A 23920-nucleotide genomic window follows, 5' to 3' on the forward strand; every position below is an offset into this window, starting at 1 on the left:
GACCGGTGCCCGCAAAGACTTGGAGGCAGGAAAGCATCCAATTCTCAGAAGCTCAGGTGCTCGGGACTGAAACGGACCTTGGAGGTTTCCCAGCCAATTCCCACAACAAGGTGCTCCCTGCCTCCTGAGCCGCCGAAGGGACGTCAAGGGACCAACGCTGCCTCAGCCCCAGCTGCCAGCCGCTCTCTGGACCAGGCCACAGGATCCAGAACCCCTCAGACATTCTGGAGTGCCTCCGACATGCACGTCACTCTCCTCTGGACAAGCCCCTGTGTCCTATCCTTACACTTTGTAGCATCTGGACGCGCCAGCAGCAGTGTCTGTCTGCCCCTCAGGAGAAGGATCTAGAAGGTGTGCCCTTGGGACTACAGCACCACCCAATCCAAGACAACGTTTTTAATCGAGACAGCCACCTTTAATAAATCAGCAAAATACGTTCTATTTATTCACATACCAAGGGCTGCTTTTTACTATTTATAAAGGGAGCACAGATTTATTTCAATAGGGTTGCCCTCATTTAGTTTCCTAAACATTAGAACTTTAGTAAATAAATGGGCAGGGGACCCATGTGAATGGTCAGTTCACAGCCAAAGAAACAAACAAACAAAAAATCCTTAAAATATTTAATGTAGGGGCCCCTGGGGGCTCCAGTCAGTTAAACATCCAACTCTTTTTTTTTTTAAATTTTATTTATTTATTTGATAGATCACAAGTAGGCAGAGAGAGAGAGAAGCAGGCTCCATGCTGAGCAGAGAGCCCGATGCAGGGCTCCATCCCAGGACCCTGAGATCATGACCCGAGCTGAAAGCAGGGGCTCAACCCACTGAGCCACCCAGGCGCCCCAAACATCCAACTCTTGATCTCAGTTCAGGTCTTGATCTCAGGGTGGTCAGCTCAGGCCTGCGTTGGGCTCCACTCTGGGCAGGGGGCCTGCTTAAGAGAACAAAATAAAACGTCCACCCTTAGCCATAATCGAGTACATGCAAAAATTTTAAAAGTTAGAAACTTTTTTTTACCCCCTTTATTAGGAAGTACAAATAACGTGCTAATACCCTCTACTATGTAATGGATGGTGGTGGTTCTGGCTCGCTGACTCCCACTGATACCGCCACGCCCTTTCTGGAAAACATTGTAGCCACTGTGCCTGCAGCTTTTCTGTGTTCTTACTCTCATCTCCTGCAGAGATCCATTCCTGAGAATCCCTTGAGAAAACCCACAAAGACAAATCCATCAGCACGAAGACACTCATTATAGGATTGTCTGTATTTTATTAATTGAAAGAAAAGCAGTCTAGATTAACAGGAAGTGGTCATGTAATTACAGCAAAGGAATTGGATGGGACACCACACAGCCCTCAAAAGGGATCGTTACGGAAACTTTTTTGGTATCTTGGTAATTATTTATGGTCAGAAAAAAATTTATCAGAATTTAACATTTATCTAATGTAGGAAAGAGGACATCAGGATTCAAAGCCAATGGCAAGAAAGAATTCTTGAGACATCTTTGGTGCATAATGGTGGTTTATTAAAGCACAGGGCAGGACCCATGGGCAGGAAGAGCTGCAGCCCCGGGGCTGTGAGGGTTGGCGAGGGGTGGCTGAAGGGGTTGGGGGAGGTAAGGAAAAGGGAGGTTTCAAAAGAGGACCTACAAGATACCGGACGCCTTGCCACTGTCAAGTTAAGGTCATTTTTCCCTCTAGCAAGGCATTAAGACAGTTGGGAAAGGGGTGCCTGGGTGGCTCAGTGGGTTAAGCCTCTGCCTTCGGCTCAAGTCATGATCTCAGGGTCCTGGGATTGAGCCCCGCATCCGGCTCTCTGCTCAGCAGGGAGCCTGCTTCCCCCTTTCTCCCTACCTGCCTCTCTGCCTACTTGTGATCTCTGTCTGTCAAAAAAATAAATAAAATTTAAAAAAAAAAAAGACAGTTGGGAAATTCCCGAAGAATGTCACACAGGTGCCATCCAGGAGTGGGCGGTGGGGTGGGGGCAGAGGGTGCAGGGGGTCAGCTTCTGCTTTGTCTTCTGCGAGCCTTTGGCCCCCTCATCAGTATCTTCTGTGCTCCGCAATCACTTCTTTGTGCATGTGAGCAAAGAGTAGCAGGGGACCTGCTCCCTGACTCAGGCCCTTCTCGGGCCAGAGGCCTTGAGGGTCGGCTCTGTTTTTCCAAGTAGATCTAGAATTAGATACTCCTCCCCCCGCATGGCTCCCTCCCAGGTCTAGAGTCCTCTGGGCAAAACCAGGGCAGGACCCTGCAGACTTGTTTCCTGCCTCCACCTCTACCCCTTACAGTCCATCTCCCGCCTTAGGGATGCTGTTAAAGCCTAAGGCAAATACAGCCTCCTCTGTTCAGAGCAGCGAGCCACAACTGTCTCCCGGAGTAAAAGCCAGCGCTCTGACCATGGTATGTAGGCCCTAAGTCTGTTCTTGCTCCCGGCCCCCTGTGATTCCGATGTGGGGCTTTTCCCCACAACAAGCAACTGTCTGCAGCACCCTGGGTGTCCCCAACTCCATTCTGACACCAGCTTCCAGCAACACCGTCCCTCCTTCTGGCCAAGGACTCAGTCCCACCAGATTGTCCCCACCACAGCACTAGTTGCTGGCCCAGATACTCAGCTGTGTTTCTGACAATCAGCCGTAAACCTGATGTACCCATGATCCCCTCCTTGGGTTCAATTAATTTGCCAGGGGCTCACAGAGCTCAGGGACATGCTTGTACCTGCTCATTAAAGGACAGGACACAGAATGCGGGTGAACAGCCCCATGCAGAGGGACAGAGCCAGCTCTGGGAGGCTCCTGAGCGCAGGCAGGAGCTTCTGTCCCCGTGGACTTGGGGCGCGTCACCCTCCAGGCATGTGAATGTGTTCACCAACCCGAAAGTTCCCCAGACCTCATCCATGAGGGATTTTGATGGCGGCTTCCCCACGTCGGCATGATCAACGAGTAGCTCTATTTCCAGGCTCTCTCCCTTCTCAGGAGGATGGGGAGGGGGTCATGGCTGCTGGGTCTTTCTCATGATCAGACCCCCTTTCAGGAGCCCACCTGGGGTCACCTCATTAGAACAAGGGACACTCCTGTCACCCAGAAAGTGACAGAGGTTTCGGGGGTCCTGTGTCAGGAACCAGAGGCAAAGCTGCCATATTATCTTTAAATATTTCAGTTTAGGGGCATCTGGGTGCTTCAGTGGGTTAAAGCCTCTGCCTTCGGCTCAGGTCATGATCTCAGGATCCTGGGATCGAGGCCCGCATCGGGCTTTCTGGTCAGCAGGGAACCTGCTTCCCTTCCTCTCTCTCTCTACCTGCCTCTCTGCCTACTTGTGATCTCTGTCAAATAAATAAAATATTTAAAAAAATAAACAAACAAATAAATAAATATTTCAGTTTAAATAATGTGATGTATTTGTGTGTTATGGGTTTGAACCCATAACTACGGAAAACCACCCCCACAGACAAGCTTTGGCCCGGTGCCTCCTTTTCGACAGCTAAGAATTGTTTTGACACTCACACTTTCATAAGTGGCTCATAAAAATTAAAAGATAATGCTTTGAGGGACTTCAATTATGTAAAATTCAGATTGCAGTGCTGATAACGTGTAGCTGGAACACAGCCCACACACGCGCCTGGTATGACAGCAGTCAGAGCCGTGGTGAGGAGACGGGGCACAGCCCTGGACTGCGCATCCTGCAGAGCTAAACTCTCCTGTCTGGCCGAAACGGAGAAAGCGTGCTGAACCCCAGAGCCATGGTGTCCAGACATTTTGGCCTCAACACTACTTCTCACTCTTAAAATTTGAGGCCCTGAACTCTGTTAATATAGATTATCAATATTTAACCTAAGTTAAAATAGCAAATGACCCCTACGGCTGTATTCAAGTGTGTGTGTGTGTGTGTGTGTGTGTGTGTTTTAAGATTTTGTTTATTTGACAGACGGAAATCACAAGCAGGCAGAGAGAGAGGAGGAAGCAGGCTCCCCACTGAGCAGAGAGCCCGATGCGGGGCTCGATCCCAGGACCCCGGGATCATGACCTGAGCTGAAGACAGAGGCTTTAACACACTGAGCCACCCATGCATCCCTCAAGTGTGTTTTAAATAATTATAACAAGACCCCTGCTATATGTTAGCTTAGCTCAATTATTTTTACAAAAAAGAATATTTTCGAGGACAATAAACAGTTAGTGAGAAGAGTGGCATCGTTCCACGTGTTTGCAGATGTCTTCAAATGGTGGCTTAATCTGCTGGCGGACCACCGGACCGCCCCGCCAGCTGCGTCTGCGCACCGCACCTGCTGTCATAGGGCTGAGTCCTGGAGAGCCACCCCCCCCCCCCCGCGCCCGGGAGAAGATGAGGGTGGGAACAGCGACTTATGTTTTCTGTAGCAGAGATGATAACACCGCGGACCTCGCAGACCCTCCAAGAAGGTCCCGGGCACCGTGCTTGGAGAAGGGCTGCTGGGGCAGCGGGGACTTCCCCCAGAAGCCCACACTCCGAGAGCATCCGGGCGGCGGAGGATCCGCTGGTGAGCACGCGGGCGCTCAGACGGCGGGGTTCCCGTCCACAAGGTGCTGGCCAAGGGCTTCTGCTCTCGCTCAGAGCACAAGGCTCAACGGGATCCGGGTCTTGGATGTCTGTCTGGCCTCAGGTTCACGCTGCTGAGCGAGGACGCCGTCTTCTGGTCCCGAACTGGAAGCTGTCTGCATCTCGTTCCTCAAATATTGTTGCTTCTGCTTTGGACTAAATCCTTGAGCAAGGAAGCCTGTGGCAACACCTGAAAGGATGCTCTTTAGCCCTCCGTGTGCTCACAGAGCACGTCTCTCACTGAGGGGGCTCTCCTTGCTAACGAGGGATGGTCTGTGGCCCCACCATCCAGCCTGCTTGCACTGCCTCGCACCCCCCTCCCCATAGCAAGATTTGGGCGCTCCCCGCTGGAGATGACACAGATCTACGGCAAAACCGAGCCCAGTGATGAATAACCTGCCTGGGTCATTTTATGACAGGCATCCCACAGTGCTCCAGGAGAGGTGAGGGGGCTGGGACCAAAGCGATGGGGACTCAGAGCTCGCGGCAGTGGGACTCTGCTGACAGGAGAATACGGGGTGAGGGAAGGAGGGGGTCACGCCTCTGAGGATTTTAAAAGCACCTGAAAGGAGGGACGGGACAGTTTGCAGGGGAGGCTGACCCTCCTCCCTCAACAACAGGACGGTCACCATTGGCTTGGGCCCATTCTAGGCCACCCAGGAACAGCTCACATCCAGAATGGCTTCTGGTGGAGGGTCCGGAACAGGACCACAGGGGCCATGCATGGAGAAAGCGAGCTCATCTTGCTTGCTCTGTACTGAAGGCCTTGGTCACGGGACCCTCCAGGAGCAGTGACTTGACTGAATGTGTGAACAACTCCAGGAAGTGGATTCTTTTAAAGAATGTGGATTCAGTGTTCACTAAGACCTTGCCCTACACCCTGGGGATAGAGCCCCATAGGATGTGGTGTTGCCCTCCTGAGCCCTAGCATTGGAAGGGAAATACAGCCCCAGACTATATTCCTTCACCCACAAGTACGAAGACGTGTGTGTCAAACGCTGGAGATGACGAGAAGTGAGCAGACAGACCGTCCAGTGCTCGGGATGGAGAGGGAATGGGCAGTTGTAGGGCACGTGTGAGGGATTGAGGTGGACCCAGTAACTGCTCACAGATGACAAACAGCTCTTCGGGGAGAGGCCAAGATGACCACTGCCCTGCAGCAGCGATAAGATTTCGGGAAGGAATGAGGTTCCGATAGCCCGTGAGGTAGAGAAGAGTCAGAGAAGGTAGGGCATGCCCGGAGGGACCCTGAAGCTGCTAACAGTGACTAGAGATGGGACAGCGAAGGACCGGTCTGCAGGGAACATCTTCACTTTAGAAGATGTCCCGATCAGGCCTCGGGCCCAGGACACTCCATCTCCACCACTAAGATCCCCTCAGACTCTAAGTCTTAGAGCAGCTGCTTGCAGAGGAAGGACATTTCATCGAGAAGAGTCACAGCTGGTCGAGGAGGAAGGACGGGAAAGAAGGAACGAGAAGAACGTCTCGTTGTGGTCACTCAGACCAGTTACCTCCTATCAAACACTGCTTCAGCTTCATACCATTGGTGCCTCCTGTTTTCCTTCCAAATTTTAAAACAAATTTCATGGAGTGAGTCAGAAACGAGGAAGCTCAGGGTTGCTGAGTGCTCGCAGAGTGCCCGGCGCTCCGGTGGGCTCCTCGACGACCTCTCGGCACCACCCTCCCGTGCTGAACCATTTACGAGACCGCGGGAGACGAGGAGCTGGCCCGCTTTAAGGAGTGGAAACCTCGTGTTCCCATCTTAGTGGGATCAAGATTGAAATCTAGCCACTACCAGCAGAGTGACCGTTGGCCACTCTTCTCAGAGGCATGAAATGGGTAATAATGCCAACCCTGCAGACTCGGGAGGCGTCCATGGAGTCAATTTCAGCAAATGTACAGCATCCAGCACTGAGTAGGTGACCAATGTTTGTTACGTCCCCGCCCTCCACCCTCCCTTCAAACACACACACACACACACACACACACACACACGGGAGCAGTGGAAGCACTTGGCGTGGAACCCCAGCATGAGGTGAGAGGTTCCTGTTACCCCTTCCCAGCTGGGTGGCATTGGGCAGGTCACTGTGCCTCTCCCAGCCCGGGGTCCTGTGACTGTAACCCGGGATGTCACTGGCCCCTCCTCACGGCACTATGGGAAGAATTCAGGAGGGAGGGCCTCCTCTAGGGCAGTGGCGATAGAGATCACAAGGGTTTTAAGGGAATTTTCCTGGGGCGGGGAGGGGGTTGCTTCTGTTGATCTCCCGAGGTCAGAATCCCAGAACTAAACACCCAGGTTTCTGTGCCGAGGTGCTTGCTCCCCTACCTGGAACGCAGGGTGGGAGCAGAATGTGAAGACAGGGCTCTGGCCCGCTGTAGGGCAGTGTGCAACGCAAGAGCAAGAAGAAAAACCACTCCGGCGATTGCTCTGAGAGGGCTGCGGTCTCCCCGGCTCTGACACGGGGGAGAATCTCACACGGGCTCTCTGCTCTAAAATGCCACATTCTCTGAATCGCTGCTCACATATCCCACCGCCTTTCCTGAGGCCAAGGCCCCCCTCCCACGGGTCCACTACGCGTGAAGACTGGTCAGCAATCCCCTGGGCTTCTGAAGTCCTCCCACCCGTCTCAAAGCCACAGATGATGCCTCTGGTGACTCTTGGGATTTGAACAGGGCGGCTCGTCTGCTTCGCTGATGGCTGCTGTTCTCATCTGAAAGTGGCAAAACGTTGAGAAACTCCAACAGGAACCTCCGGCATTAAAGGAAAGCATAAAAAACACCAGGGATGATCTGTCCAAGAGGGAGAGACCCCTGTTCCCATCGGAACCCCTAGCCTCCAGCAGTGATTCTCTAAGTGGAGTCCAGAGCCAGCAGCACTAGCATCACTTGGGACCTTGTTAGACCCCCACATTATGGGCCGCCCCAGACCTATTAAATCAGAAACCCTAGGGGCGCCTGGGGGGCTCCGTGGGTTAAGCCTCTGCCTTCGGCTCAAGTCATGATCTCAGGGTCCTGGGATCGAGCCCCGCATCGGGCTCTCTGCTCCGCGGGGAGCCTGCTTTTCCCCCTCTCTCTCGGCCTGCCTCTCTGCCTGCTTGTGACCTCTCTGTCAAATACATAAATAAAATTTAAAAAAAGAAAAAAGAAAAACCCTGGGAGTGGAGCCTCCCAAGCGGTTAAAGAAACAAACCACCTACTTTAAAGCAAAACGTCCTGAGCTCATGAAGTCCAGGTGTGGAACAGCGGCCAAGTCGGCACCGCGTCCAGCCCAGGTCCTGCTACCGCCCAGCCGTGGGGCCCGGGCGAGTGACCGAAGGGCTCTCAGCGCGTGTCCCCGCCGGCAGCACCAGCTGCCCTGGGGTCAGCAGTAGCAGGTACGGGCGGGACCCCTGAAAGGACTCGGCGGGGAGTCTGGTGGCCAGGGTCTTTGGCCTTTGCCCCACTCCTCCGGACACGGGAAATCCTCCGCAGTCCCGCGTGGGCACCCAGGGCTGCAAAGACAGACCAGCGGATCCTGCCCGCCTGCGCAGGAGACCCGAGGGCCGGAGAGGCCACGCCCGGGCAGTGGCCCGGGGCCGCGCGGGCCTCCCGCTCACGGACCCCTCCCGAGCGCCCGAGCGCCCGCCCCGCGCCGCGAGGCCGGGACGCGAGTACCCAGTGCGGGGCTCGCCTCGCGGGCGCGCCCAGCCCCGGTGAAGGGGCGCCAGGCCCACCGCACCGCATCCCCGCGCCACGGACTCTTCCGCGGCCCCGCGGTCCGGCCCCGCGGGTCATTAGCCTCGGCCCCGCCCGGCCCGACATCCGGGCTCCAGCCCCACGACTCGCCCGGAAGGAGGGCCCGGCCCCGCCCCGCTAGTGGTCCAGGCCCCGCCTGGCCGGAAGTCTCGGCCCCGCCCACAATTACCTTGACCCCGCCCAGCCGGTGATCCTGCCCCCCCCCGGCCGGAAGTCCCCGCCCCGCCTTGCCGGAAGTCTCGGCCCCACCTGGGCGGAAGTCCCGGCCACGCCCGGCCGGAAGTCTTGGTCACGCCAGGCGGGAGGCGGGAAGAGGCCGGGGAGCGTCTCCCGCGGCCGGAGGAGGCGGCCCCTGACGGGGTGGGCGCGCCGGCCGCAAGGCGGGGCGGAGTCGCCCGGCCCCCTCCGCGCCGCTCGCGGTCACGCTCCCGGCTCCGGCTGGCCGCGGGGCTGCGGGGCTGCGGGGCTGCGGGGCGGGTCCCGGTGGCCGCGGGCTCGGGCAACGGCGCCCGGGCGACGGCGCGGCGGCCGCCATGGGGAACAAGCAGACCATCTTCACGGAGGAGCAGCTGGACAACTACCAGGTGAGCCGGCGCCCGCCCTCCTCCGCTCTCCGCGCCGCGTGCGGGCTGGAGACCCTGCCCCTGCTTCAGCTCGAAGCGTGACCTTGGGCCGTGACCTCGAGCCTCAGTTTCCCCACCCTCGCGTTGAGAGCGCTTTCCCGTGGGGAGATGCTCGCCGGCGCGCTCGCCCGCCTTCAGCCTCCTTGCTCTGGGCCCCAGCCTGGACGCGACCCCTGCCCCAGCCACCTGCCCAGCGCCCACCTTGGCACGGAGCTGACGGGTCATCAAACGCGGGCTGGAGGGAGGGGCCTCTATCCCAGGAAGCAGCCCAGGAGAGTGGGGTTCTGTCCGCGTCGGGAGTGAGGTGCAGCCGCCCGCAAATGCAGTTCTAAGTTGGGGGCGTCCTGTTTATCCGTGGGGGTCCTTCCCGCTGGTCCAGCGTGGAAGTAGTTGCTGCAGGAAGGCGGGCCAATACCAGTCCACATCTGGTGGTCCCCAGTCCCCCAGCAGCCACCCCCTAAGACCCTTCCAGGACCTCCTGCCTACAGAGTCACGAAACTGTCCGGACCAGGTGTCCAGAGCCCTCCCACCGGTGGGTGCAGGACACCGCCGCTGAACGCAGGTTCGGGAGGGAAGGCCCAGCCCTGACCCGTGGCGGCCCTGGCCAGCCTCCCAGGCCCCTTCTCTGCTCTGCCCACTTCAGCCACCCCTGACTATCCACAGCAACCGTGCATGCCAGCTCTTTCTCCCTCCCTTTGCCTGCGTTCTTCCTCCTCCAAGGCCCAAGGCGATGCCTCTTACCCCACTCCCCCCGGGCAGGGGGCCCTGGTTGTGCTGTGGTCCCTGTGGAGTGTGCTGTGGGAGCCATGAGGCCGCCTGCTGCCTTCCCCAGCAGTTAGTTTGGTGGTGGGCTGGACATGGGAGCCCTCTGATTTGGGCAGAGGTAAAACAAAGGTCCCAACTGTCAGCTCCACGTGAGGCCCTGAGAAGGCGCAGGGAGCCGCAGTCATGGCCCGGCTGCTGGGTACCAGGCACTGGAACAGGTGCCCTTACAGCCGGGTGGTTTTCAGCCCCATTTCACAGAAGAGTAAACAGAGGCTGAGGCACCAGTCAGGGCTCTAGCCCAAGGCTCTCTGCATTTGTTTGGGGGCAGGGACTGTGTGTGCTCTTGGTCTTGGAGGCTGGCCAGCCTTCCGAGAGGCCCTTCATGCGGGCAGCTCTGGGGAGGGCCCTGGTGGGCGGCGGAACACCACGGGGAAGAGGGGCTTTTGCTTTGCAAGATTCAGCGAGAGTGCCTCACTTGTGCAGGAGGCATTCCAGGGGCAGGGGGCCACATGGTCACTGGCGATTAGTAGGTAGACTGTGCTCCGGAGTGAAGAGTGACCCGGTGTGGCTGGGAGCCTGGGTTTCCATGCAGACCAGCAGGTATTGGGTTACGCTTCTGAGCCAGGCCAGGGCTGGGGTGTGATCCTCCTGCCACAGCCAGGCGGGCTGGGAGAAATGAGAGCCGAAGAGGCCTGAGAGCCCCCAGCCCCCTCCCTCGGCTGTCCAGCCAGTCAGGGCCCCAGTTACAACCACCTACCCGCCCCTCTCCGTCTGCAGAAACCTGAGAGCCCCAGCCCTCTCCCTCAGCTGTCCAGCCGGCCCCTCGCCGGCCAGGGCCCCAGTTACAGCCTTTTCCACCGTCCCCCTCCCCCTCTGCAGGTGCCAGTGATGCCCAAGTTCAGGTTTCTCTCCAGACTTCTCTGCCTTCCTGATCAGTCGATCCATCCCCCCGACCTCTCCCTCTCCAAAGCAGGGCTCCCTGCCTTCCCCAGAACCCACCAGTGCTGCTCAGTCCCGGCTCTCTGCTTGCACTCAGGCAGCCCACGATTTCTGCCCTGAGCAAGTCCTGTAACTCTCCTGGGAACCTGCCTCTGTCTCCGCCTAAGGATCCAAAGCAAGACAAGAATTTGAATGTGGCTACAAAACCTTTCCTTTGCCGACACCACCAGCCTACTCAGAACCCTGCGAAGCTTTTAAGGTTCCTGCCATATTCACCCCCGGGGGCTGCTTCCTGCCATGGGCTTCAGGCAGATAAGTCAGCAGCAGCAGAAGCAGACCGTCAGCTGATGTGTGGCTTCACGGCAGTTTTGCTGGTGCTCAGAGGCGGGCGAGGTTAGGGGAGGCAGGGTCAGCGTCCTCACGGACACCTTCTGCAGCCAGCGGGAGGTTTACGTGCAGAGGCCTGGTTCCTCATCCCGTCTGCACGTATTGAGCACCTGTGGTGCACAGGGGATCAGCACACACAGCAGGAGCAGGACGCGGTCACGTACAGTGGTCGTGGGTGGACCCTACAGCAGTAGGCCACGATCAGGAAGCACAGAGGCCCGAGCTGCAGTCAGCCCTTCTGGGCTGCATGTACAGCTAAGAGCAAACCATCAACTTCATGGAACCTCAGTCTTCGCATCTATAGAATGGGGAGAAGATGCCTATCCCCCCAACCCCCCATCGGCTAGTGGTAAGGACTGAACAGAATTGGATAATCGGAGCCCCACAGACCAGGCCCGGTTGAGGTGTGGTTCTCAGCCTGGGATGTGCGTGCAGGCATCAGAGTAGCTTTGAGACTGATGCCTGGCTCTAGCCCTGGGGATTCTGCTTTAATGGATCTGTTCCTTGGTGCTGGTGGGGCCAGGGCCGGGGCTGCTGGGAGAGGGCACAGGAGGTTAAACAGCTCCCCAGCTGATTCTGCTCTAGAGCTGAGGCCCTCGAGTTAGCAGGCATCAGCACGACTGAAGCCGGAGGATCTAAAATTGCAGATTCCCCCCACCCCGCCCCCGAGTTTGTGACTCAGTAGGTCTGGAGTGGAGTCTGAGAGGCGGGTGCTGCCCGTCCAGGCACCACACCTTGAGGACCACTGAGGGGGACAGATGTAAGTGGTTTGATAAGGGACCAGGATCATGTGAGAAACTTTTGCATTGGTGGTAATGCATTTGCGTTGGTGGTGATGCTGACGCGCCCACCGGGCTGGTTGGGAGAGCCTTGGCCCTTCTCACTGGGCACCTTCAGGCCACAGAGCCAGCCCTGGGGCTGAGGGGCGTCTGTACCTGGATGACTCAGCTGGGCGGCCTTTGGGACCTGCTCCTGAGATCTGGGGGATTGAGGAAATCAGTCCACACAGTCACCGCCTGTGTCTGGTGCCTGCAGGACAGGGCATTCCCTCTCCATGCTTGTTGGGGTGGGGGGCAGACAGAGGAGCTAGGGCCTACAGCAAAGCCTCGCCCTCCAGGAGAAGCTCCTAGGTTCCTAGAAGGCCAGGGCAGCATGAGGGCTCTTAGTCCAACTCTTGGGTAGCAGCGTGTGGCTCAGAAGGACAGACTGACTACGTGTGGCCTGGAAATGTCCACCAGCTCCCGTCCTCAGCTCTCCCAGAGGCGCCCAGTGGGACCGACCTCAGCGTGTGGTCCAGCTGCTCTGGTAGTTCGAGGTCCCATCCAGGGCAGCAGCCTCGAGCCCCTCGTCGGCCCGCTCTGCACAACACATTGCGTCGGGGTCTCCGGGCTCTACAGAGCCTCAGGGGCCGCCTGCCCCCGTGGGCAACAGTGGGCAAGGGCAGAGGGTCCGGACAGCAGGGGTGAGCACGAGAGAGCCTTCCGCTGCTGGGATCTTTGCGCCTCTGTACTTCCTCCCGTGGCCTGGTAACCGTATCACCGGGCGGGACATCCAGAGCGGGGGGGGGGGGGGGGGGGCAGCTGACAGGAGTTGATGACCGGGAGGCCTTAGGACCCGTGTGCTACCCCCACCCTGAGAAACACCTGTCTGAGGGTCCCTGGCAGCCTTCGCCCTTGGTTCTGTCCAGGTGCCACCAGCCCCTCCCTGCCCGCCTGCCTCCTCGCCGGTACTGCCCCACACCCCAGCCTCCCTGTGTGACCCCAGCTCTTCTGGTGGCTTCAGAGGTCGGGAAGATGCTGGGGTTTCCCCAGCCTGTGGACCTCAGACTCCCCCTCTGCGCTACGGCTAAGGATGGCGTGCCCCTGCAGCTGAGGCCCTACGGCCCTTGCTCTGAGCTTGTCTCCTAGCCCCTCTCCTTGCTGTCCCGCCGGGCAGTCTGCACCTCGGTGACCTCTCCATCTGCCCATGAATGCTCCTCAACACCGTGTACACAGTCCCCCGGCCAGGACAGAAGCTTCGGGAGGCAGCGGCTCTTGGCCAGGGGCGGGGCAGGCAGGGAGGAGCGGTATGAGTCTGTGAGATCCCAAGGGAGAAAGGAACCTGGGACTTGCAAGGGACTGTGTGTGTGTTTTCCCTTTGCAGGACTGCACCTTCTTCAATAAGAAGGACATCCTCAAGTAAGTGCGGCTTCCGTTCGCCCCCGCCCCCCCCCCCACCGGGCGCGGGGACGGGGACGGGGGCAGGGGCTGGGGCCCTCGCGTGGGCTGGCTGTGCTAGCTGGACCTGAGGAGGAGCGTCGTGAGCTCAGGCTGCAGTGAACTCGAGAGCTTGCCCCGCCTGCACCCACGCCCCTCTGCCAGGAACCGAGCCTCTCCGTCTCTCTGGTCCTGCACACCAGGCGCCATGGTGGGTGGTTCCAGGCTCTTCCATTTAGTCCTCACTGTGACCTTGTAAGAGGAGAACGCCTTTATCCCCACTTTGCAGGTGGGCCTCAGCAGTCGGCCGGAGTCCCAGAGCCAGGCACTGAAGACCTGGCCTCCTCCCGCAGGGCCCTTGCTCTGTCCCCGTGGCCTGGCATCTGTCTAGTAGACGAGCGGCCCCTGACGGCCCTCTGGCTCCGGCTCTGATGGCCTCCTCCTCCTGGGAGGTCCAGAAGTCAAGGCCATGGCCTGCATCCCCACACCACCCCTGAGCTGCCCACCCGGGCGCTCCCCTTTCTTTGGGCTTTGGTGGGAGAGATGAAGGGGTCCGGCAGCTGGGAGCCCCAAGGCCAGACAACAGCTTCCAGGCGGCATTAAAGCCGGTCACAGGGCCGCTCTCCCTGGGCGTCGACAGGCAGGCTGGTGTGGAGCCTGGAACAGCGAGCTGTGCTTTGTCACTGTGCTGACCGCTCTGCTCGGACAGGCAGCGTCTTTTCTCCTCTGCCCTGGCTGCTCTTCCAGCCTGTCCGCTGGCTAGACAGGGACACCCACGTCCACCGCCTTGGAGAGGCGGGGTGGGGGGCACAGGCCCCAGGCTGTGGCATCAGCAGACCGGGGCTGCTCCCGCTTGCTGGCTCTGTGGCCTTGGGCAAGCCGTGAGCCTCACGGAGTCTCCGTCCCTCCTGTAACGTGGGGACCTCGGTGCGTGCTTCTCTGCGGGCTGACAGGCAGGAGCAGCGGGGCGTGGTGTTCAGAACATGGGATTTGGTCTGTGGCCTGAGTGATGTGTGGGATGAGGTCCCCGTCTGCCCAGGATGGCGCTCGGAACCACGACCACAGCCGTCGCCGGGGGCGCTTCTCCCCTTTCAGAGCTCTCGGCCCGGACCCTCGTGGAAGCCTGGCCACGTCTCTTCTCTGCAGGGGGGCCCCACGTCCACGGCATTCACATGCAGCCGCTCGGCCTCTGAGGCTCGTGGCCATTTCTGCTCCGGCAGCAGCAGGAGCTTGTCCCCGCCACTGGCCACCGCTTCTCCACATTCTCTGCTCACCGTGATCCTGTGCACCCTTCACACCCAGCGCCATGGTCAGCTGCTCCATGAGCGCCCCCTGCCACTGCTCTTTCGGTGTTCTGGGGCCTCTGGGGGCTCCATGGCTCGGGTGGTCGGGCCCCTGCGAGGCTGCAGTCGGCCAGGACCCAGGTCCCCCCTGCTCTCGTTGGGCACGTGTTAGCCACCAGCAAGCGCTGGGAGATCCTGCAGGTGAGGACCTGTCGAGTTGGTCCTGAGAGAACATTCTGGGCTCAGAGCCGCAGGGCCAAGGACACAGGCCTGCTTCTCCCCACCTCTGCCTCCAGTGGGCTCTCCCTGAGAGGAGCACGGCTGCCGTGGGGCAGGGTGGCACAAAGGCCAGGCCAGAGATTAGGCTAGACATGGTAGGTCCCTGGGAGCGTCCCTTGTCCCTTGGCAGAAGGGGGCCCCGCCCACAGCCCTGGCCTGCCCCACTCTGAGCCCTCTGAACCCTTCAGTACCCCAGCCTCTGTAGCTCAGACCAGACCAGGCTGGGGTCCAGACAGGAAAAGGACCCCCCCACCCCCCCGCCGGCATCTGGGTGCCCTCCCTGGTCCCGGCTGCTTGCTTTGGTTCATCCAGCTTTCCCACAGTGCTCACACCCCCTGGGGATCCGAGGGGCCAGATGCCGTGCTTCTGCGGAGTGGTCTTGCCCGCAGGAAGATGGCCCAGACTGCACGGGTGCCGAAACCCCGGGCCTGCTGGGGAGCACTGGGGAGATCACCGTGCAGATAGCTCCATCCCAGTTTTGGTGCCTTTGCTGGGCCCCGGCGAGGGCCGGCGGGACGTACCAAGCTGCCACTATGCCTGCCAGCGGAGACACCCCCCAGTCTCAGTCATGCACTGATGGCCCCAGTCAGGCCGCAAGCCCCGGAAATCATGGTGCCTGTCACTCGTTGCCTTGCCGCGGATCCAGGCTCTTGAAGCCATGTTCTAATTTGTATGTTTGGCAGCTACGGTTTGGGTTATTGTCTTCATTTACTTACTGTTCCCGGCGAGCTAGCCCCAAATGTGGACTGCCGGCCAGTCCACAACTTCCAAAAGAATCCATCCCTCCCGGTGCTTCCCAGTGCCGTCTGTCATGGGCCGCCCTTCTGTAGGCGGCGCCGTCTGCGCCCCCGGGTGACCTGCTGTTCGTGCCAGCTGTCTTCACGCCCGAGGGCCAGACAGCCGCAGAGGCCTCTGCTCCAGGCCCGCGCCCGCTCTCCTGCCTTCATCCTGCCCGGCGGACTGCTGAGTCCGGTCAGCACGCTCTAGCATGACCCTGTTGCAGACTGCGGTTAAGGTTGTGATCGCTGTGTGGGAAAATGGTGACATGGTTGTCACTGTTAACGGGGTTCCAAGGAAGAAAAGAGCAGCACTTACCCCACCTGAATGTTTCCTATCTTTTTTTTTTCTCCTTAAGATTTTATTTATTTATTTGACAGACAGATCACAAGCAGGCAGAGAGGCAGGCAGAGAGAGAGGAGGAAGCAGGCTCCCTGCCGAGCAGAGAGCCCGACGTGGGGCTCGAGCCCAGGACCCCGAGATCATGACCCGAGCTGAAGGCAGCGGCTCAACCCACTGAGCCACCCAGGCGCCCTTGAGCGTTTCCTATCTTTTTACACACTTTGAGTATATTTCATACTTTGTTGTTTTGCGGCGTCTTGGTGGGGTTTTTTCCCCTAATTGTAAATGAGGTCATTTATATCTAATTTTTGAATAGGCTGAGGATGGAACATAGAAAACTATTTGGCGCTGGATGGCTGCTGAGCCATTTCTCATTGGTAGTTTTTAAACTGACGATTTTTGGTTTTGGCAAATAATTTGCCTCCTCCTTTCCAGTACTTCCATACTCCACCTATATCCCTGACTGGTTGCGGAGCCCAGTGCTGTCAGGCGGATGCTGTGTGACGACAGTGACAGTGGGCGTCCCACATCCTGGGGTCTCTGCTAGGTCACTGTTTAAGTATGGGGCTGGGCACTGGTGTGAAGCAACCCTTTATTTCTGTTTTACTGAGCATAGGAAGCTTTATTATTGATAAAAATTAATACTCCGTAAACACTTGTGTTAATGAACACTCTACAACTGAAAGCCGTTGGGCAGTGGGTTTGGCGGGAAGCGGCGGCCCCCCCACCCCATCTTCTCGCTTGCGTGTGCCCCCATCTTGCGGGCACCACCAGTGTGACTACGGCATGCGTACATCTAGGGGTCTTTCCCGTGTTCTTACAACCATCCAGTCGTAAATGCAGCTGCCAAGTGAATAAAAATGTTTTTTAACCTATTGCTATGACGTGGGGTTCCAAATTTTCGGACACCAGTGTATTCCTGGCAGGAATCCTCCATGGTCCGAGTGCATGAAGCTTCCAACTCCGTTGGACTTGACGTAGCCACATCTTGTAAGATTCTAGCACCTGTGTGGCATGCCGTCGGCCCATCCTGGATGCCGCCCGTTGGGTTCAGAGGGCAGGGTTCTTGCTAACTTTCTGAGATAAGCGGGGAGGCTCTTACCTGTTGGCCCCGCGTGCTGAAGCACGCCCCGCGGGGCAGGGGTCCATCATGCCGAAGCCTCCAGGAGCTCAACGGGCCCTGCGCTGGGACGGGGAGGCAGGGATGCACTTCCTTGCTCCGAGTTTCTCCCACAGTGATTCAGCCTTCCCAATTCTCTTCAAGTTCTCCTAAAAAGAAAAAAATGGCCATGTCACGTTGTCCTAGAGTCAGGGCGGAAGTTGGCCTCCCCCCCCACACAAGGGGGGACACCACCCTGCCAGCCCTGCACCCCTCTCCCCAGTTCCCCCGGTGGGGTGCCCCTGACGGGAGGGCAGCTGAGGGCCCGCTGGCTTCTGTAGCGCCATCCTCTTTGAGCCCCACATGTGAGGACAGTAGAACAGTCCCCATTTTCTGATAGGGAAGTTGACTCACCCCGGGGTCAGACCACCAGCCAGCGAGGTGTGGGCTCCAGCCACCACCTGACTTGACCCTATGTGACCTTGGAAGGGTCAGGTGATGCCCAGGAGCATGCAGCATCACGCCCCAGCATGTCAAGAGTCAAGGGCAGGGGGGCGGGGGTGTAATGTGCCATTTGGAAGTTGAACACACCGTCGAGTACTCTACCCCAGCTGCCTGAATTGGGGTATGGAAGTCCTGGCTCCGTGTTTGGGAACAGTAATTCCGAAAGCAAGAGCAAAGAAAGCCCTTGAGTGTGCCCGGTGGGGAGTCTGGCTTGGTCTGGTCACCCCGCTCTCTGCTAACGTGCCCCCAGCCAGGGTACCGGCCTCAGCTTGTTTCCCTCCAGCGCTGTGTCTCTAAGCCACAGAGCTTCATTGTGATTTTGGGATGTTTACAGGAACCTGTGGCCGGTAGGGCAGGCTCGTGGCACTTTGCTCTGCCTGCGCCCTGCGCGTACTCTGAGCCAGGTGCCGATGGGCTGGGAGGAGCCCAGTGGTTGGAACCCGGAGGGCCTTGGGTTCGAGTCTGAGCCCCACCACTCACTGGCTGGTGTGCTGGGGGCGGGCACTTAACCCTCGAAGCCTCAGTTTCCTCCCCGGAAACTATGGAGAGGGTGACACCTGCGTCTTGGGGTGGTGTGGGAGTGACATTGAGTCGTCCTCACGGGGCACTGACCCGGAGCAGGGCAGAGTGAGCCCTTGCTAGACGGAGCTGTCGTCACCTGGGGGAGCCAGATGCACACTTCCACGCTCTGCCGGCGAGGGCTGGGTGGCGGTGCCGACAGGCCTGCCGCGGGGTCCTCCACTTGCAAGCAGACCCGGCTTTGGGGGAGCAGGGCAGGTGTGGCCAGGAGCTCGGGGGCCACTTTGATGCCACTCCCAACAGTCCTGGGCCTCACCTTGGGCAAGGGACCTGCCTCGGTCCCTGCTCAGTGCCCTGACACTTGTCCCCCATAAGTTGTACTTGTCTGGGCCTGGGAGTTGGGGGCTATTGTCTGCGATGTTAGAGGCGTAGACAGAGAAACACAGGGCAGAAGAGGCCCGAAGAGCCAGGGAAGGGCCTCTCCCTGAGTGCTAGGCCACCCAGGGAGGTGCGAGGACGTTCCCCACGGCCGGCCCGGGGCCCATAGGGGCTTCCTGTGGGGGTGGGTGGGGGTGGGTGGGGGTGGGGGAGGCTGGCAGCCCTTCCAGAGACCAGGCCTCGCAGCCCGGATTGAGGCTGGGGCAGCAAACAGCCCAGGCCTTAGCTTTGGGGCTGGAGCAGAGCGGTGAAGAGCTCCCGGTCTTTATTCCGGCCATGGACCCCGAGAGTTGTAGTTGGGGGGTCCTAGACAGATGGCTTCTAACCTCCTCAGGCCTCGGTTTGCTGAGCTGTGAGCCGGGCCTGCAGTGTATCTGCATGGCCGAGGGGAGAATTAAATGAGGGGACATGCCTAGCACATAGAAGGCCCTTATGGGAGCCCAAGGGGAGCACAAAGGTCTGGTTGTAGACCCCGCAAGTGGGGCCCGGCCTGCAGGGGGTGGTGCAAGGGGCCAGGACATGACCTGGTTATTGGCGCTGGGGTCTGGGCAGAAGCGGCTTCCCTCACAGGTCCCGGCCCTGTGGGCAGAGCAAGGGCCGGGGTGGGGGAGTGTGCTGTGCACGAGACTGGGGTACGGGGTGGGCAGCACCGGCCGCTGGGGGCTCCGGGGTGCACCCCTCCAGCTCCTCCCCTCTGTCTCCCTCGCAGGCTCCACGCCCGGTTCTACGAGCTGGCCCCCAACCTCGTCCCCATGGACTACAGGAAGAGCCCCGTCGTCCACGTGCCCATGAGCCTCATCATCCAGATGCCGGAGCTCCGGGTACGAGCGAGGCTGCTGCTGCCGGGAGGGGGGCTTGGGCACAGGCAGCACATGCCTCTGGACCCCGGGCTGAGGCTGCTCCGCCCTCCAGGGCTCACCTGCTCCGTGCCTGCTCGCTCCCCTGCACTCTGAATGCACGGGCTCGCGTGCGGTGGGGCGCAGGGGCTGCACTCACTCGCCTGCCCCTTGTGCAGTGGCCAGGCAGCTCTTCAGGGCAGAGCTCGTCTGCTTTCTTCTTTTGTAAGATTTTATTTATTTTCTTGAGAGGGAGTGAGCGAGCAGGGGGAGAGGGACAAGCAGACGCTGAGCACAGAACCTGGCACGGGGCTCCATCTCGTGGCCCTGAGATCATGGCCCAAGCCCAGTCCGAGTGTCCCACGCTTAACCGACAGAGCCCCCCAGGTGCCCGCTTGTGTCTGCCTTTGTAGACGGCTCTTCTGTCCCCGCCTCGTCTGGCTTTGGCCTCTCGCCTCAGGTCACCCCCCACTACCCCTTCTCAGACCTGCCGATCTTGTCAGAAGGCCGCTTAGGGTCAGCAGGTCTGGGTGGAGGGGGCGAGATTCCGTTCGCCCGCGGGTGCTGCTGGACCTCAGACCACATGTATGTTTGACGGGAAAGTTTCATTTCATGAGTTCCTGACCTGTAACGCAACCAGTGCCCGCCAGGGGTAAGGGAGACTGGTGTTCGGGGCACAGCTGCATCCCGCTGTGGGATGTTGCCAGGAGCCCCTCGCCAGGCCTTGGATGTGTGACTCGGGGTCAGGGCACCATGTGGCGTTCTTTCTGGTATGTGTTCCAGTTGTGACTTCTGTCCCGAGGGACGGTGAGGCCCAGGCTTGGCCCTGGCACGTGCCTGCCAGCCTAGACAAGGGCCTGAGCGCCGGCCCAGAGGTCACTGCAGGGGCGTGGGGCACTCTGGCCGCCACGCAGGTGGTTCCTGAGTCTCCTTGGCCCGGCATAGAGTGGGGGTAGCCAAGCCCACTTGGGGTGGGGACTCCAGGAAGAGGGAGCCCCCGAGACCTGGGACCAGAGGACGGAGTTGGGGTGCAGCTCCCCGAGTGGGCGGCCCCCGAGCAGGCTGACAGTGGCCTGGGCTCTGACTAGCCCCCCGAGTCTTGCCATTTGTCCGCCCCTTTCTCCAAGCCTTGGGGGCCCCACTTCTGCCTCCCATGACCTTGGCCTGACCTGGCCTAGCCCAGGGCTGTCTGAGACGAGAGAGTGTCTGGTGAGCACAGCTTGGCCTCGCCGGCTCCATGCTCGTCTGAGAAACGTGACCCCAGGAACCCAGGCGCCTGGCCACGCACCGCCCCCCCCCAACCCCCATCACGCTTTATTCATCCCCTCACACACCGGCCAAGCTGTGCGGGCGGCCGTGGGGGCTCACTCGTCCGAGGCCACACAGGCCTAGCGATCTCTCTGGAGTCCGCCCAGTACCCTGCACCCACGCGACCGCTGTGGCTGTTTCCTGCAGGAGAATCCCTTCAAGGAAAGGATCGTGGAGGCTTTTTCTGAGGACGGCGAGGGGAACCTCACCTTCAACGACTTTGTGGACATGTTCTCTGTGCTGTGCGAGTCGGCTCCACGGGAGCTCAAGGCTAACTACGCCTTTAAGATCTACGGTGGGGGCCTGGGGGGTCCTGGGGGTGGGGGTGGTGTTTGGGGATGCAGGGTCCTGGGGGCTGTCTATGGACACCACGGTGGGGGCAGGCATGCCCAACGGACGGAGCAGCAAGGAGGTGCCAGCCTCCAGGAGCAGACACCCAGGCGGTGTGAGCCCAGGGAGGTTGCAGGTCAGGCTGCAAGGAACCAGCCAACGAGTTTGGACCTGGCGCCTGGGGCTCTGGGGCCGCTGCGGGCTTCGGGGCCGCTGCGGGCTTTGGGTGGTGGACGTGTGCGCCAGAGGCCAGGGGCTGGAGAGGGCACCTGGGCCGGGTAGCGGGGCTCCCGGGGCCGCGGTCCCACCAGGCCCCAGAGGAGAGAACTTGGCACAGCTGGCCTATACCCCCATGGGGACACCCAGTTCCAGGGCGGGGCTGGGCCTGAGCTACAAGAGACCTTGTGTGTCCCAGCACCTTTGACCAGCCTGTGGCTCCGGGCCTCTTGGACTTTTTCCTTTTGTAGCCACCGTGCTGCTCTCAGAGGCCTGGTCTCAGCACACGCAGCACCCCCTGTGTGTGTGTCTAAACACGGCAGCCGTGGGCCCACCCTCCCCGTGCCACGCCACGCCCCACTGTGCCACACTGTGGCACGCTGTGCCACTGCACCCGCCACCTTCTAGCCTTGGACCCCTGGCAGCACGCGTGGGGCAGCGTGGAGGGCAGCACACGTGGGGCATGCTGATGTCTGCCAGTGAGGGTTGTGGGGGGCAGGTGGGGACAGATTCAGGGGTACCCAGGCTCTCTGCTGCCCCGGCTGTGGGACAGAGTGGGAAGGGCAACTGGGACACGGGCTTTGGTGCTGGGGAGAGTCGCGTCAAGGGTCACCCCCTTCCTGGGCCTTAGCTCCTTCCCATCAAAGGGGCACAGGAATCCAGCCGGCCGGGCAGCCAGCACATCTCTGCAGAGCTTTCTGGGCTCTCCTGCGGGAGCCGAGGAAAATCCCACCCGTGCCTGCCCACCAGTCCTGAGGTGGGCTGTGCAGGTACACCTGTCCAGGGACTGGGCTCAGGGTCCAGCCCTGACTAGGGGTGTCCCTTTGGGTCACGTGCCCTTTGCAAGACCCTGTTTCTTCACATGTGCATGACCTGGACCCACCAGTCTGCTGCATGGGTGGTGCCAGGAGGCAGAGCTCCTGCCATTCCCACGGGCCACCACACTCCTCATCCCTGCCATTCGTGTCAGGGTGCAGCCAGCGGCGGCGGACCCTGCAGCCTAGAAACCCCCCAGAGGTGGTGTTTGATCTGAACCTGAGGACAAATGGGAATTTGCTGGACAGACGAGTGGGAGGGGCAGAGATCTGGGAGCCGAGCTGGACGCGGCGTGCAGGGTGTCGGGGTCACTGCTGCGAGTTGGGTGGCTGTACTTGGGGCAGCGGTAGTGCCGTCTGCCAAGTAGACTGGAGCCATGCGCCCCGCTCTGTGCACGGCAACCAGTCTGGGCCCCCCTCTGAGGGCTCCCGAGTCTCCTGACCACCGCCACACCTGGCAGGGGGCCCGCAGGAGGCCACATGGTGCCATTGGGAGAACGTGGCCGTTGTGGGTGAGCACTTGGTGGCAAAGACACCTGTCCTGACCCCCTCCATGCAGCCCTTTGCCCTTGGCTCGGTGGCTTGGCCTCCTGGGCCTCAGTTTCCTCTGCTCCAGCGGAAGCGCAGGGCCCCCTCGGGTGCGGCTGGAATGGCCCAGTGTCCCAAGCCTCAGACTCAGACTTGGAAGGGTCTTGGGCCAGGTTTGGACCTAGGGCCATCACGGGGTCTTACGGGGTCATGAGTGTCGACTCCTCGGATGTGCTGTTTGGCCTGGGCACCGGGGGTGGGACATCATGGGGAGCCCCGGCCTGAGCACCCCGCCCCCGCCCGCAGACTTCAACACGGACAACTTCATCTGTAAGGAGGACCTGGAGCGCACGCTGGCGCGGCTCACCAAGTCAGAGCTGGACGAGGACGAGGTGGTGCTCGTGTGTGACAAGGTCATCGAGGAGGCTGACCTGGATGGCGACGGCAAGCTGGGCTTTGCGGACTTTGAGGACATGATTGCCAAGGCTCCCGACTTCCTCAGGTGAGGCCCCGCGGCTGGGGCTGGGGTTTCCGGCAATAGCTGGGCCCCTGCCCACCCGCCCTCCGCAGAGGCCAGCTGTGTCCTTCACATCCTCCTATGGGACCGTGCCCTGGGCCAGGGGCCAGTGGGATTTCTGCTGAGGGGCCCTTCCTCTCTTTCTAGCACCTTTCACATCCGGATCTGAGAACACTGGTGAGGGCGCGGGGGCCCCGAAGCTGACCCTCTGGCTGTCCTGTCCACATGAGCGTGACCTCTGAGCTACCCGGAATAGAGGCTGTGGCCTCTGGGGTTAGACCCGCCAACATTTCCTCGGCCCTTTCAGCAAAAAAATCCTTAACCAGGGAAGGGGGATGTGGAGAGCAGGGCCCTGCCACAGGCCATTCGTCTGGGCCCCGAAGCCCTCCGGACCCCCGTCCTCTCCCCGTCAGAAGTGGCCCCACTAGCAAGGGACAGCAAGACCTCACAGGGCAAGGGCTCCAGATGTGTCCCAAGTCCTGGGTGGGTGTCCCGGTCACCCAGGGCAAAGTGAAAAGGGAAAGAGGACAAGGTTTCATGAGCTATGCAGTCTTTCTCCAAAACTCACGGCTGGGCTGCCCCCCGGCCCCCCCAATGTGAAACTGTGTAGACAGTGGGCCAAGGGCTCTGTCCCTGTCCCTGGCTCTGAGGCCTGCCCATGCTCTGCACCCCCCCCCCCAAGATGTGGAATTCTCACTGGTGCGTGTTGCCCACACATTTGTGAATTCCCGGTAGTAAAGCACTTGGACGTCCCTGTGCTCTCTCTGCTGACGTTAAGACGGGCTCAGTGGTCCCTTTCTCCTGCTCCTTAAAATCCCATGGTGAGTGGGTCACCTCGGCCCAGCGTTGCCTTCCTGCTTTGGACACTCACGTTTATTTCAGTGCTTGTATTTTTGAGAGGGAAACACATTGCCCCGA

At 60.0% G+C, this 23920-nt stretch overlaps 1 protein-coding gene across 3 annotated transcripts; it reads left to right on the forward strand.

The window, feature by feature from the left end:
* Window positions 1–8598: 8598 nt before the first annotated feature.
* Window positions 8599–23754, forward strand: CIB2 (calcium and integrin binding family member 2). 3 transcript variants are annotated; one of them, XM_080809274.1, is made up of 6 exons: window positions 8599–8886; window positions 13159–13193; window positions 19162–19273; window positions 20744–20891; window positions 22792–22987; window positions 23150–23754. In XM_080809274.1, exons 1-6 carry the CDS (start codon window positions 8836–8838, stop codon window positions 23169–23171), a joined length of 564 nt encoding a protein of 187 aa, XP_080665400.1. In that variant the 5' UTR covers window positions 8599–8835; the 3' UTR covers window positions 23172–23754. The 3 variants fall into 3 exon arrangements, with proteins under 3 accessions (XP_080665400.1, XP_080665401.1, XP_080665402.1); XM_080809276.1 differs by having other exon boundaries at window positions 8767–8886; window positions 13159–13422; XM_080809275.1 differs by lacking the exon at window positions 13159–13193 and having other exon boundaries at window positions 8600–8886.
* The last annotated feature ends 166 nt before the right edge of the window (window positions 23755–23920 follow it).

This window comes from Martes martes (assembly GCF_963455335.1).
Source record: "Martes martes genome assembly, chromosome: 7".
Lineage (NCBI taxonomy): Eukaryota > Metazoa > Chordata > Mammalia > Carnivora > Mustelidae > Martes > Martes martes.

What these genes read in the sequence shown, in the direction of transcription:
- CIB2 (XM_080809274.1), top strand. Translation starts at nt 8,836, where the DNA reads ATGGGGAACAAGCAGACCATCTTCACGGAGGAGCAGCTGGACAACTAC. An exon ending in TCCAGATGCCGGAGCTCCGG is followed by an intron (nt 19,274 to 20,743) that starts GTACGAGCGAGG and finishes TGTTTCCTGCAG; the next exon opens with GAGAATCCCTTCAAGGAAAG. An exon ending in AAGGCTCCCGACTTCCTCAG is followed by an intron (nt 22,988 to 23,149) that starts GTGAGGCCCCGC and finishes CTCTCTTTCTAG; the next exon opens with CACCTTTCACATCCGGATCT.